Source organism: Suncus etruscus, chromosome 10, assembly GCF_024139225.1.
Source record: "Suncus etruscus isolate mSunEtr1 chromosome 10, mSunEtr1.pri.cur, whole genome shotgun sequence".
Lineage (NCBI taxonomy): Eukaryota > Metazoa > Chordata > Mammalia > Eulipotyphla > Soricidae > Suncus > Suncus etruscus.
Genome location: NC_064857.1, coordinates 79,950,334 through 79,963,059, shown reverse-complemented (window position 1 = coordinate 79,963,059; position 12,726 = coordinate 79,950,334). Strand labels below are relative to the sequence as shown.

The 12,726-nt window shown below is 45.2% G+C and overlaps 1 protein-coding gene across 1 annotated transcript in view; it reads right to left on the bottom strand.

The window, feature by feature from the left end:
• Window positions 1–4,977: 4,977 nt before the first annotated feature.
• Window positions 4,978–12,726, bottom strand: part of MYO5B (myosin VB) — a 210,357-nt gene continuing 202,608 nt past the window's right edge. Inside the window, exons 36-39 of the mRNA XM_049781585.1 lie at window positions 10,447–10,732; window positions 9,561–9,735; window positions 8,311–8,391; window positions 4,978–5,284 (exon numbers count right to left, since the gene is read on the bottom strand). Of these exons, the coding sequence (XP_049637542.1) occupies window positions 5,132–5,284; window positions 8,311–8,391; window positions 9,561–9,735; window positions 10,447–10,732 (695 nt within the window). The 3' untranslated portion in view covers window positions 4,978–5,131. The remainder of the gene's footprint in view (window positions 5,285–8,310; window positions 8,392–9,560; window positions 9,736–10,446; window positions 10,733–12,726) is intronic.

The window sequence follows — 12,726 nt, the reverse complement described above, 5'->3', positions numbered from 1 at the left end:
GCACGGTCCTCTGAGCACTGCCAGGAACTATTCCAAAGCATCAAGCTGGAAACAGCTCCTGAGAACTACCAAATGTGACCCCAAAGTCAAAATATATGCTCAGTGAGTCTTGTCATTCCAGACAGAGTGTTTCCGAGCCTCTACTTGCCTACTTGTGAATATAGATTCTAAAATGAAGTTTCTGAAGAAAATGTTAAAAGATAAAATTTTTAGTTAATATGCAGCTGCAGAGTTTTAAATTTCATTTAGATTTGGCACATCTGTTTATTCCAAAGTATTTACACAAATTTTTAATCCATAGCTGAGTAGTATTATTGTGACTATTACAAACATTTTTCTATAAACAAAGGTAGTTTCTATATTTGTTCAAAATGAAAAAATATCTTTACCACTAATATTTCTCCTACACTTGTTAGATTCACTCTTATATAATGATGTGAATCCACTCAGGCAATAAATCGAAACATCAGTTGGTGGCACAATATTACATCCAGATCTGGATTGTTGTAATACAATATACATTTTTAAAAAGCAGCTAAAACTCATTTTATTGATCTTTATTACGATTCAACTTTTTTTTTAGGAAAAACAGTATTGAGTATGTAGTAACTTTTTTTAGGGGGCTCAGCTGGTGATACTCAGGGTTACTCCTGACTCTGGACTTAGGAATCATTCCTTATAGTGTTTGGTGGTGCTTAGGGGACAAGGGATTGAACCCAGGCCAGCTAATTGCAAAGCAAGCTAGTCTATCACTCTGGCCCCCTAGTGACATTTAATGAGAAGAAAAAAGTCCCTTATTAGGCATTCATCTTAAAATTTTGTTTGTTTTTGTTCTTGGGTCACACCCGGCAGCACTCAGGGGTTACTCCTGGCTCTACGCTCAGAAATCACTCCTGGCAGGCTTGGAGTACCATATGGGTTGCTGGGATTCGAACCACTGTCCTTCTGAATGCAAGGCAAACACTCTATCTCTCTGGTCCCTCACATTAAATTTTTTAATATTCCCAGCTCTCTATAACACCAGTGTGTACGAATATCGAATTATGGCTATTTGGCTCATGCAACAAATGAATTTGGGAAACTACCTGTGAGAAAAAATTTACAGGTCCTACCCTGCCACACATGCTGGCCTTCCAGGATGACATCTGTGATACTTACTGCAGGAGCAAATTCAGAAATCGAACAGTGCCAGAGAAATGAATCCTAACTTATTTTTCCTATGAGCTCAATGCGTCAAGACTCTTAAGTAAATATCTGATGAGCTGATGGTAGTAGTGGTCATTTTTCCCCTTAGATTTTTCCAAGCTCCTGGTTTCGTCTTTCATTTTCACAGAAGTCTTAAAAATTTGGCATAGGGCTATAAGGGAAGAAAAACCCACTGACATGCTTTATAACAAGGAGAAAAGCAACCTGTTTTTCCTGGGCCTTGCTAACTTGCCAGGCATGTGTCCAGGTTCTAAAATGCTGAGCAGTTGAGATGGCACTGGGATCCGCCACTGGCCTGGATGGCATAGTGAAGTGATAGAGAAGACACACATGCGTGACCATCTCCTGTGTGAGAGTTCAAACAAGTGGGCTGGCCCACACATTGTGAATCAGCAAGGCTTGCAGGGGTCTTAAACTCTCGGCCTGTGGCCTCCATACAACATTTTGTGGCCCTGCCCTAGACGAATCTTTTTTTGTTTTGTTTTGTTTTAGTTGTTTGGGTCACACACACACACACACACACACACACACACACACACACACACACACACACACCCCTCAATGTTCAAGGCTTACTACTGACTTTGCACTCAAGGATCACCCAGACTTTGCCTCCTGCGGCCCCCAGGTAAATTGAGTTTGAAACCCCTGCAAGGGATTGTCTCCTGTATCAAAGGACAGATCCAAACTCCACTTGATGTTGGGTCGAACATCAAAATTCTTCCCACAACACTTATTTTAGAGAATTAATTAGTCAGTCTTGGTAACTGCTAAAGGCACAGGGTGAGGAAGTAACAGCTAAATTTTAAATAATAAGAAAGAAAAGACCCAAGTCAGAGTTCAGACCTATGTTACTTAAGTCATTATAGATTACATGAAGGTGGAAAATGTCTGACTTGAAATGATATTTTTAAATGCTAACAAGAGAGATTATTCTAAAAATGGTTCTTTGAATTTCCAATTGTTAACAGAGATCTAAACATAAAGCAGTGGTTACCATATTTTGTAATTATGTGTGGCCTAATGTTTTTTAAAAAAGAATATGTGGGGCCGGAGAGATAGCACAGCAGTAAGGCAGAAGGACAGTGGTTCGAATCCCAGCATCCCATATGGTCCCCCGAGCCTGCCATGACCCAAAAACCAACAAAACAAAACAAAACAAAAAGAATATGTAAGTAAAATAGTCCTACTGATGGAGCTTTATCTTTCAGAAGAAAACAAGACTTTGCATTTCTTTTTTTTTTTTTTTTTTTTTGGTTTTTGGGCCACACCCGGCGGTGCTCAGGGGTTACTCCTGGCTGTCTGCTCAGAAATAGCTCCTGGCAGGCACGGGGGACCATATGGGACACCGGGATTCGAACTAATCACCTTAGGTTCTGGATCGGCTGCTTGCAAGGCAAACACCGCTGTGCTATCTCTCCGGGCCCAAGACTTTGCATTTCTTAGGAAAAGTAAAGACTTCTTGTTTTTGGTCACTCCTGGCTATGATTAAGGGTTACTCCTGGCAAGCTTGGGGGATCATATGGGATGCCAGGAATCAAACTCAGGTTGGCCAAGTGCAAGGCAAACACCCTAGTTGCTGTGTTAGCACTCCAGCCCCAATTAAAGACTTCTTAAAGTCCCTCCCTTTAATTTCTAAGGAAAGGAATGGGTTTGTGGGCCATACCCCGTGGTGCTCAGGACTTACTCCTAGTTCTGCATTCAGGGATTATTCTTGGTGGCTCAGGAGACCATATGGGATTCTGTGGATCAAACCCAGATCAGCCACACACAAGGCAAATGCCCTACCTGCTGTCATTTATTTTTCCTCCAAACCCTTTGAATCTAACCACCAAGTTTTATTCATTGAGTCCTTGGAACTGAGTGATTAGCCTGGATGATGGGGAGCTGGTGAACAAAGATGATGGAGATAAGAAATGTAAGAGGGTCAAGAAGGAGATTCATGGCATTTCTGGAGTCCCTGCTTCCCGGACCCATGAACACTCCAATCATAACCTTAAGGATTAAATCATCCTCATATAAAATCACGTTTTAAAGTGCAGCAAGAAGCAAATCCTTTTTAGTTTTTGGGTTACACCCGGCAGTGCTCCTGGCTCTATGCTCAGAAATCGCTCCTGGCAGGCTCAGGGGACCATATGGGATACCGGGATTCAAACCACCGACCTTCTGCATGCAAGGCAAATGCCTTTACCTCCATGCTATCTCTCCGGCCCAGCAAATCATACTTGATAAAAAAAACTTTAAGAAGAGGTAGTCACAGATCCAACAGGAAGGTGTTCCTGCTGGCCTTCCCAACAGTGGGTGTCAGATGACATCAGTAACTGCAATAGGACAAAGCAGATTGCTGTGGGCCAAGGCTTATTACAGGGAGTAAGAGGGGGTGATGAAGGCAACACTAATTTGGACATAGTGGTCTGCAGTCTTCGCCCAGCAGCTTTGTTTAGTGCTGCCTGTGGGGCTAGGCTGTAAGGATTCAAGCACAGGGCCTCGCTATGTTTCCATGAACCTTTGTAGCACAGTTGCTGGTAACGGTAGGAGTGAATGTTCCAGGGAGATCTGTAGAAAAATCTGTGTCATACACAAGTTGCTTTTCCATGGTTGACAAACATGTCCTTAAAGGAACTGTTCTCTTCCAGAAGGAAAAAAAGTAAAGACTGTCAGGCTTTCTATGGAATGCCTACTTTTGAAGAGGCTAAAATGATGTTTTTTTAATTAAAAGCAGAAAAATATAAAACCTGTTGTAATCAAATACTTTCAATCCTTATTTCACAGACATATTTATGATTTCTATGTGTTAAAATAAAAAATACTGAAAATAAGCTAAAAAGGGTAAGTTGGTACTTTGTTTTTTAAAAAGCACAGAGGTACAAAACAACAAAAAGCCTCAAAAACCTTTAATAATATTCCCTGAACTTTTTAAGTAGAATTTCAAATCATTTTTTCTCAAAACCATTTGTCTTCCTTTATCCTCTAGACTTCAATATACTTACATTTACTGTTGCAGATGAATTATTTTGATCAAAGGTTTAATGGCATTAAGGGCATAAGGGCTTATGCAATTACCCTTGGGTTTTTTAATTGTAAAACTAGAATTTTTGCTCTCTGACACTGAGCTTGGATAGATTTTGTTGGGGGTTTTGGTGGCTCTAAGAGTGCAGAGACAACACTGGAATCAAAGGCCATCTCGCCACCTTGCTTGCCTTTTAGACAAGTGGCATGTTTTCAGCAGACACCTCCCATAAATCCAGTGGTTCAAAAGGGTCAGAGCACAAGAGGGACTTTATCTTCACCTTCTCCTTCAGAAGCCAATGTTTGGGCCAGGGAGAGAGCTCAGTGGGCTGGTGTGCATGAGAAAGCCCCAGATTTGATCCCTGGCACCTCCCTGGCACCTCATGGTCACCCAAGTACTGCTTGGATGTGCTCTTTCACCCCCAAAAGTTTGGCCTAGAAGCTAATCCAGTTGTCTCTGCATCAGTAGGCAATGTACTTTTGTTTTTAAAATATCTTTTCTCATGAACTCGTCCATGCTAATTTTTTTTTGACTCCGAGGGGTGTAACTTTTTATATGACAGTCTCATGGTTATTAGTACCATTATTTGTTAAAAGATCTCTGAAGGCAATTTATGTGACTGACATAATTTAAGTATTTTACCCAGGACACTTTCAAGTTCTCTGCAAAGATCAGACATAGTCGGTTTCCACTTTCTGGACTGGTGCCTTGGACGTGCTGCAGATGATGGTGTGTTTAGACTGTAGTCCCTCAAGAATATCTTCCATAGTTCACGTGCTTTTATTCTGAGTACGAGAGACAAAAACTAGGTATCTTTTGTAGAGTTCCGACCTCATCAGGGCTCTGTCTGATGGCTAGCACTGTCCCGGGCTCCTTCTTTGCCCTCACTGGGACTTGAACCCAAAGTAGATGCATTCACACCTCACTGAGGAACTCCAGATTGAGGCTGGCCGGGATGTGGATGGAGTCCATGGTCAGAGAAGATGGATTGAAGGGAAACAAAACAGGAAACATATGCTTGAAGTCTAGCAGTAACTGCTGAGGGTCATTCCGCTCTTGTAGCTGCGCCTGGAGGAGTGAGAGGATCCTGTGAAATAAGGCACCAGGGAAGGGCCCTCCCGGCAAATGCACCAGAGTGAGTTGGCATGTTGCAAGCAAGGATTTCTTTTTTGGAGGATTGGGGTGAGAGTTTGGACCTACCTGGCAGTGTTCAGGCCAATTTCTATTCTGTGTTCAGAAGTGTGATCCTTAGTGATATTCAAGAGATCAGATACAGGGGGAGTCAAGTGCCCAGACCCCTGTGCTATTTCTCTGGGCCCTCCCACCCATGCTTTAACACTAATGTTAGGCAGGTGCTAGGTTTTGTGCTAATGAAGTCACATGATGTTGTTAGCTCTACTCAGGAACAGATAAGGTGGGGAGGTGCTGTAAGATAGTAAGCCCCTAGAGCAGCCAGAATGCCTCAATTTCCACATACGGGAGAGTAAAGTCATATAGCCTAGGGGTAGCTCTGAGGTCACTGTGTCTGCCACTGCGGACTGGTCATATGAAATGTGAAAATAGATGCTTCCTGCTCTGAGGTCACTGTGTCATTACAAACCCATCACATGACAGCATGTGAAAACAGACACCCAGTGTTGAATAGTGGGAGGTGTTTAAAAATCACGTTTCTAGCATTACAGAGGTCTGTTGATTTCTCTACAGCAGATGTATCTGTAGACTCTAATATTGAAAGGATTTAGAGAACAGAAAAACGGGACAGGAACTGGTGAGAATGTACAGGAGGGTGGGACTTGCCTTGCAAGCAATGAGCCTGGTTTAAATCCCCAGTAGCACATAAGGTCCTCTGGGCACTGCTAAAGGTCATTCCTGACAAAGAGCCAGGAACAGTTCTGAGACTGCCAGGTGTGTTTCCCCATCTCCACCCCTCCACCCCCCAAAAAACCTACAACAGAAAATGGGATTAAAAAAAAGAACATTAAATCAGACCTCTATTTGTTAAATTGTTATTTTTTTGTACGTGGTTTTAGAGCCAAACCTGGCTGTGTTCAAAGTTCACTCCTAGAGGGACTCAAGGGATGTTATATGGAATTGAGGATTGACCCTGGGTTGTCTGCAAGGTAAGTGCCCTAGCACTATGCTCTTCCCAGCAACAAACAGCACATATATAAAGTTCAGAGCACAGGATGGGGCTGGAGTCACAGTACAACAGGTTGGGTCTTTGTCTTGCACATGATTGATCTGGGTTCGAACCCCTGCATCCCTTCTGGACCCTGAACACTGCTAGGAGTAATTCCTGAGTCAGAGCCAGGAGTAATCTCTGAACACCTCTGATTGTGGCCCTAAAAAAGCAAAAATAAATTAGAGCTGGCCAGAGTACACAAGGTGGTTCAGGACAGATTGCCAGGCTTGGGATGGACTCTGTGCCCTCCCCTAGTCTGATTTGGCAGGCGCCTTCTCTGACCTATAGTCTGGATTCAGGCTTTGCCCAGCACTCTGAGTCTGGTCTTCAGACTGCAGGGAGGAACTCTCCCGGCCTGCACTTTGGCCTGCATGCACGACCCGCACTCTGCTGGGCCGGGTTGCTCAGAGCTCACATGGGCTTTTCTCAAGTGATCTCTGCCCTGCTCTCCTAGCAGTTGAGGTGCCCTTCTAGCAGGGAGCGCAGCCCACTGCATATGTGGCCCTCCCAGTGACCTTTGGCCTCCAGTCTCCATTTCCATGGATGCTGCCAGCTCAGTTCTTTGAGACCCAGGAATCTGGCAAGGCCTCCTGTTTCTTCGGATTCTTCCATCAGCAACTCGGACAGCCTATCCCTTTCCTGCAGAGCCCAGACTCCCCCTATTTCTTTTCAGCCTAGAGGAAACAAGCCCACTCCATGGGCTATAATGGTTATTAAAGCATGTGACAAAATCTGATATCTCCCCTTGGTGTGCCACACACACAGCATTCCAGAAGTGCAAGGTCAGGAAGTCAAACTTGCTCTAATGATTTACCTAATAGGTCTTTTTTTTCTTTTGCTTTTGGGGCCACACCTGACAGGGCTTGGCGGACCAGAAGAGGTACCTGGGATGGAACCCGGGTTAGCCATATGCCAGGCAGATGCCTTCCTGCTTTAGTATCCCTCTAGCCCCTCAGACAGCCTTTTCAAAAGGGTCTCATTTCTTTTACTGGGCAGGGCTGACACTGTCTCCTTTGTCAATTCCACTTGGCACCATCGAGGTCAACAACATGCCAGTGTCTCATGAAATAAAAAAGTTGTCAAAAATATCTGAGAGGCTCTTTTTTTTCCTTCCTAGGCCCGGCAGGATGGCTCCTGCAAGGGCAGTGAGAAAGGCTACTTGACCATCAGCGAGGTAGTGACCTGAGAGTACACTATCAACATCCACAAGCATACACAGAGTATATATACATACAGAGTATGTGTACACAGAGTGAGTTTTAAGAAACGTGTGCCTCAGGCACTCAAAGAGATCCGGAAGTGGGGTCGAAGCAATAGCATAGCTGTAGGGTGTCTGCCTTGCACGCAGCCAATCCAGGACGGACCTGGTTCAATCCCATCGTCCCATATGGCCCCCCTAGCCAGGAGAGATTTCTGAGCACATAGCCAGAACGTCACTGGGTATGGCCCTAAAGCCAAAATAAATAAATAAATAAATAAATAAATAAATAAATAAATAAAATAAAAGAGAGAGAGATCTGGAAGTTTGTCATGAAAGAAATGGCACTCCATATGCGCCTAGATACCAGGCTCCATGAAGATATGTGAGCCAAAGGAATGTCCATACTGAATCCATGTATGTTTGTCCAGAAAAGGTAATGAAATTGAAGATTCACCAAACAAGTGTATCCATTGGTTACCTATGTGCCTGCCCATCATCACTTTCAAAAACCTACAGTCAATGTGAATGATAACTAAAGTAGTGTCATAATAAAGTTATAAAATCAAACATCTGAAAGGCAGATGTAAAAATTTAGGATTCTGTATATAGGATGGTGTAGATCACATAACTAGCATTTTATGAATAAAGAACAAGATTAAAGTCTAAACCCTCCATTTCCTTTCTTAACTTGATTAATATTTTCAAACTTACCTGGATTGTTCGTATAAAGGCCACTGTTACCCTTTCTTCAAATTCATTCAGAGGTGTATAAAGGTTTAAAATCTTGACAATCTGTTAGAGTGAAAATGAAGGTGTAGCCAAGTCAACATTTTTGCTTATAGGGTTATGCGATGGGACAGGTGTCCTGTCCCCTGCCTGTCATGTCCCCTGCGGCCTGAAAGGAAGGTTTACCAGTAACTATCTGGTAATATCTGCTTCTTTAGTCTGAGCAAAGGAGAGATTTCTCCATGGAATTTTAGGGAACCTCACCTGACAACAAATAACACTATTCTTGTTCACACCACACCCTAAAAGCATTCGCCAGAGAAACGTTTTGCCCTAAAATTTGGTAGCAGGAAGTAGCCTACCCAAATACCAATTGCATTCTAGAAGAAAATCTATGAAACCAAAATGTAGTTATTTTAAGGGGGAAAAAGGTTTGGAAGTTTTCAGTTCCACAGAGTGGTTAATGAGGAGATCAAAGGGCAGTTTGCAGGGACCTGGGCTCAGTCGGAGTCCACTTTGACTAGCGTCCTCACGAAAGGCAGGACTACTGGGTGGAGACATGGTTTCTACAGTTGGATAATGTCACCACAACTGGGTAGAAATGGAATCTGGGGAGAAGAGAAGATACATTTAAAGACCTCTGGCATCTCACATTTTAAAATAAGACCCCTGGGTTTTAAGTGAAAACACAACCACAAAGAAATTAGAGTTGCAAAGAAATTACTCAATTGATGCTGCCAATTTCTGAAGATATTTAAATTTCCAGGCTTAAACATTCCTGAATTCATTCTAAACATTAAAAACATTTTTCAGCTGAACTTGATATTGGGAGTGGTAAGTCGGGGTGTGTGGTTTTTCTTTCCCTTTTTCTGCTTAAAGTTTTTTGGACTATACCTGGTAATTCTTAGGGGTTACGCCTGGCTTTGCATTCAGGAATTGCTACTTGTGAGGCTCAAGACACATATGGGGAGCCAAGGTTTGAATCTGATCATCTGTGTGCAAGGTAAATGCCTTACCCACTGTGCTATTGCTCTGGACCCAGATATGACTTTCTAAGTGAGTAGAGAGGGCCGAGACCTGCCAGGATGCAGTTACAGTGGCATCTGTGTCACTTGACACAGAACCAAGTGACTGGTGGCCCACCAGAAATGTCCTGCAGGCTGAAACCCACTGGGAGTGACTAGAGGCAGAGCAGGTAACACTGGAGAAACAACCATGGGCAGGGATGGGCCTACCTGCTGGGTGCTGAGGGCCGTGCACAGGGAGCAAATGGCCTCAGCATCCTCAGGGGTCTTCTTCTTCAGCTGCAGAAGCTGGGCTGCCTGAATGAGGGGCTCCATGGTCTGGGCTGCCCCGCTCTGCTGAAGGTTCCTTCCCCGAAGCCACTCCTCCAGCTGACTTATGTTGTACCTGAGATTTGAGCCAAAGTGAAGGGTGAATCCCCTGGGATGAGCCCTCTGGAGGCTTGTTCTGCATCTGTGAGGCACCCAGAACTTCCTCCTCACCTTACTGGTCTCATGTGGGCCAGAGCCAGAAAGGGCCAAAAGGAGGCCTCAAGTATCTAGGTACCAAGAGGTATCCAAGTGAGAGAACCGAGATAAGAAGCATACCTTCCCTCCTCCTCCTCTGACTAATCCATGTAAGTCCAGTCCTCAGGTAGGGGTTGGGAGGGCACCTCCCTTGCATGCATCTGACCTGGGTTCAATTCTGGGCACCACAAGGCCTGAGCATTGCCAGGTGCACCACAGAGGTCCTTAAGACCCACTGGCAATGCCTGAATACTTACAGCACCACACCCTCGGCCTCTTGATTTGAACCAGTGGCTCATTTTAGCTGAGAATCAGCAGGGGATGAAGGACCTCGGACCTCCTAAGCATTGATTGGGAGGCCAAAAGAAAAAAGAAAAAAAAAAACAACCCTTCAAGTCTTTAGAGTATACAAAAACCTCTCTAAGTGCTGAATCTGAAGACCTTCACCCGCAAAGCAAAAGAGTTTGGATTTGAGTCATGCCCAGTGACAGGTTTGGTCATGGTTTGACCATCGCAAGACAATACCGGGAGTTCCAGCTCTGGCTGGTGAGCCTGGGACTCCTTTTGAGCCACTTGCCCAAGTGGCCCTTACCTGAGCTGCATGCCTGTGCTCCAGGAGCACACATCCTTCCGGAGCAGGAGGTTGTTGAGGGTTACGGCATTGATCATGTAGAAGAGCTGCTTAAACACCTGCAGGACAATCTCAGGATCGAGGCCCTGGTCACCCATGACCATATGGAAGGTGTTCAGTTGCCGTACCACGGCCTCCAAGCAGTACGTGTTCTCGCCGTCTACCATGCTGGAGCTGCGATTGCGGTAGCCCGTGGGCTTCACCCCTGACAGGCCCTGGATACTCTCATTCTCCAGCATGGCTGACACTGAGGAAGAAGCAACATGGAGGAAACACTGTCACCTTCACTGGACCTGTCTCAGACCTCACACGGTCCAGGGGTGTGGGATGACATGCTCGGGATCTAACAGTATTTGACCTGGAATTTTTTCCCCCCAGTTTTTTTTTTATTTTTTCAATAAGACCCAGTGGTACTCAGGGCTTATGCTTGACTGATCAGGAGTCAGGATACAGGGGCCCAAATGGACTGCCAAGATTGAACCAAAGGTCAGCCACAATCAAGGCAAATGCCCTGCCCACAGTACAATCTCCAGAACCTGACATGGAATTTGGGGGGGAGGAGGGGAGTGCACACCTGGCAAAACTCAGGGGTTATTCCTGTCTGTGCACTCAAGAATCATTCCAGGGCCTGGAGCAGTGGCATGGAGCAGTAAGCCAGTGTTAGCCTAGGATGGACTGTGGTTCAATGCCCTGGCATCCCATATGGTCCCCCAAGCCAGGAGCAATTTCTGAGTGCATAGCCAGGAGTAACCTCTGAGCGTTGCCAGGCATGACCCCAAAAAAACAAAAACAAAACAAAACAAAAAAGAATCATTCCTAGCAGTGTCTGGGATGCCAGGACTTAGAGTGGGTGAGCTGTGTGCTAGGCAAGTTCCTTAGTCGCTGTACTCTGCTGGCGTGGAATTTCTAACCTGCTCATTTCCAGAACTGTACAAGGCATCAGTGCATTGAATTTCCACTTGGAAGTGTGGGTGAGGTGACACTCCAGGGGTGTAAGTCTGTTCTAGCTACTGTATTGAGATTTCAGTCTAAGGTTTGAGAACTGTGTGACTTGGGGGGATTCATCCTGGCCTTGGCAGTGACTAAGGCCTGGACACCGAGATGACCATTCACCCCACAAGTATGCAAAGAGCTCTCTCTTCTCCATGAGCCAGCAGCTGGATTGACAGCCCTGGGTGTGGGTGTTTCACCCACCATCTGGCCCCCAGTCCTACGTGTGCTGGTGTACAGCCATCCCAAAGAGTGTCCAACTGTGCTAAAGGAAGCAGAAGGCCAGAAAAACATGTCAGGGAGCTAGGGCTCTGTGTTCCTACATGATTCTAAAATATGGCACTGCCCATTGCTCCCCAAGCCATGGGGAGACGTGATGGGTTGCCTCTTAAGACCCTCAGACAGGAAGGTTCTGGAACCAAACTTCTGCACAGGGTATACTTGTGGATGCCACCAATGGCTGTGTCCTATTTGGATGCCTCCTAATGGAACCTGAACCACCACAGTTAACTTCCTATTTTCACTGCTTTACAACAGGGAGAGGGCTGGAGAGAGAGAACAGCAGGAAGACACTATGTCTTGCAGTGGATGACCCAGGCTCAATCCTTGGTACCCCATATGGTCCAAACCACACACACACACACACACACACACACACACACACACACACACACACACACACACACACACACACACACGTTTGATCTCCAGCACACCATATGATGCCAAGTGCAACCAGACCATATAGTCCTGAGTGCCACCAGGCCCAAATCACACACACACACACACACATTTGATCTCTGGCACACCATATGGTTCCAAGTGCCACCAGGCCCTAATCACACACACACACACACACACACACATGTTCGATCTTCGGCACACCTTATGGTCCCGAGTCTCACCAGGCCCAAAACACACACACAGAGCTTGTGGGTTCATTCACACACACACACACACACACACACACACACACACACACACACACACACACACAGCTTGTGGGTTCATTGACACACACACACAACTTGTGGGTTCACTGAAAGTCACACAGGCTTCTCTATCAGTGAACACAGGCAAGGACATCTGTCTTTCCCAATTGCATGCACTTGTACCCTAAGAACCCGTGAAAAGCAGTGTTGGAGGGGGGATAAAAGACAAAGAATGTGGTGATCTATAGAGACAGGTAAAGAAGCTACATCTGTAGAGCAGCCTGCACCTTGCCTCTAGGCATAAGAGGCCCTCTTCCCA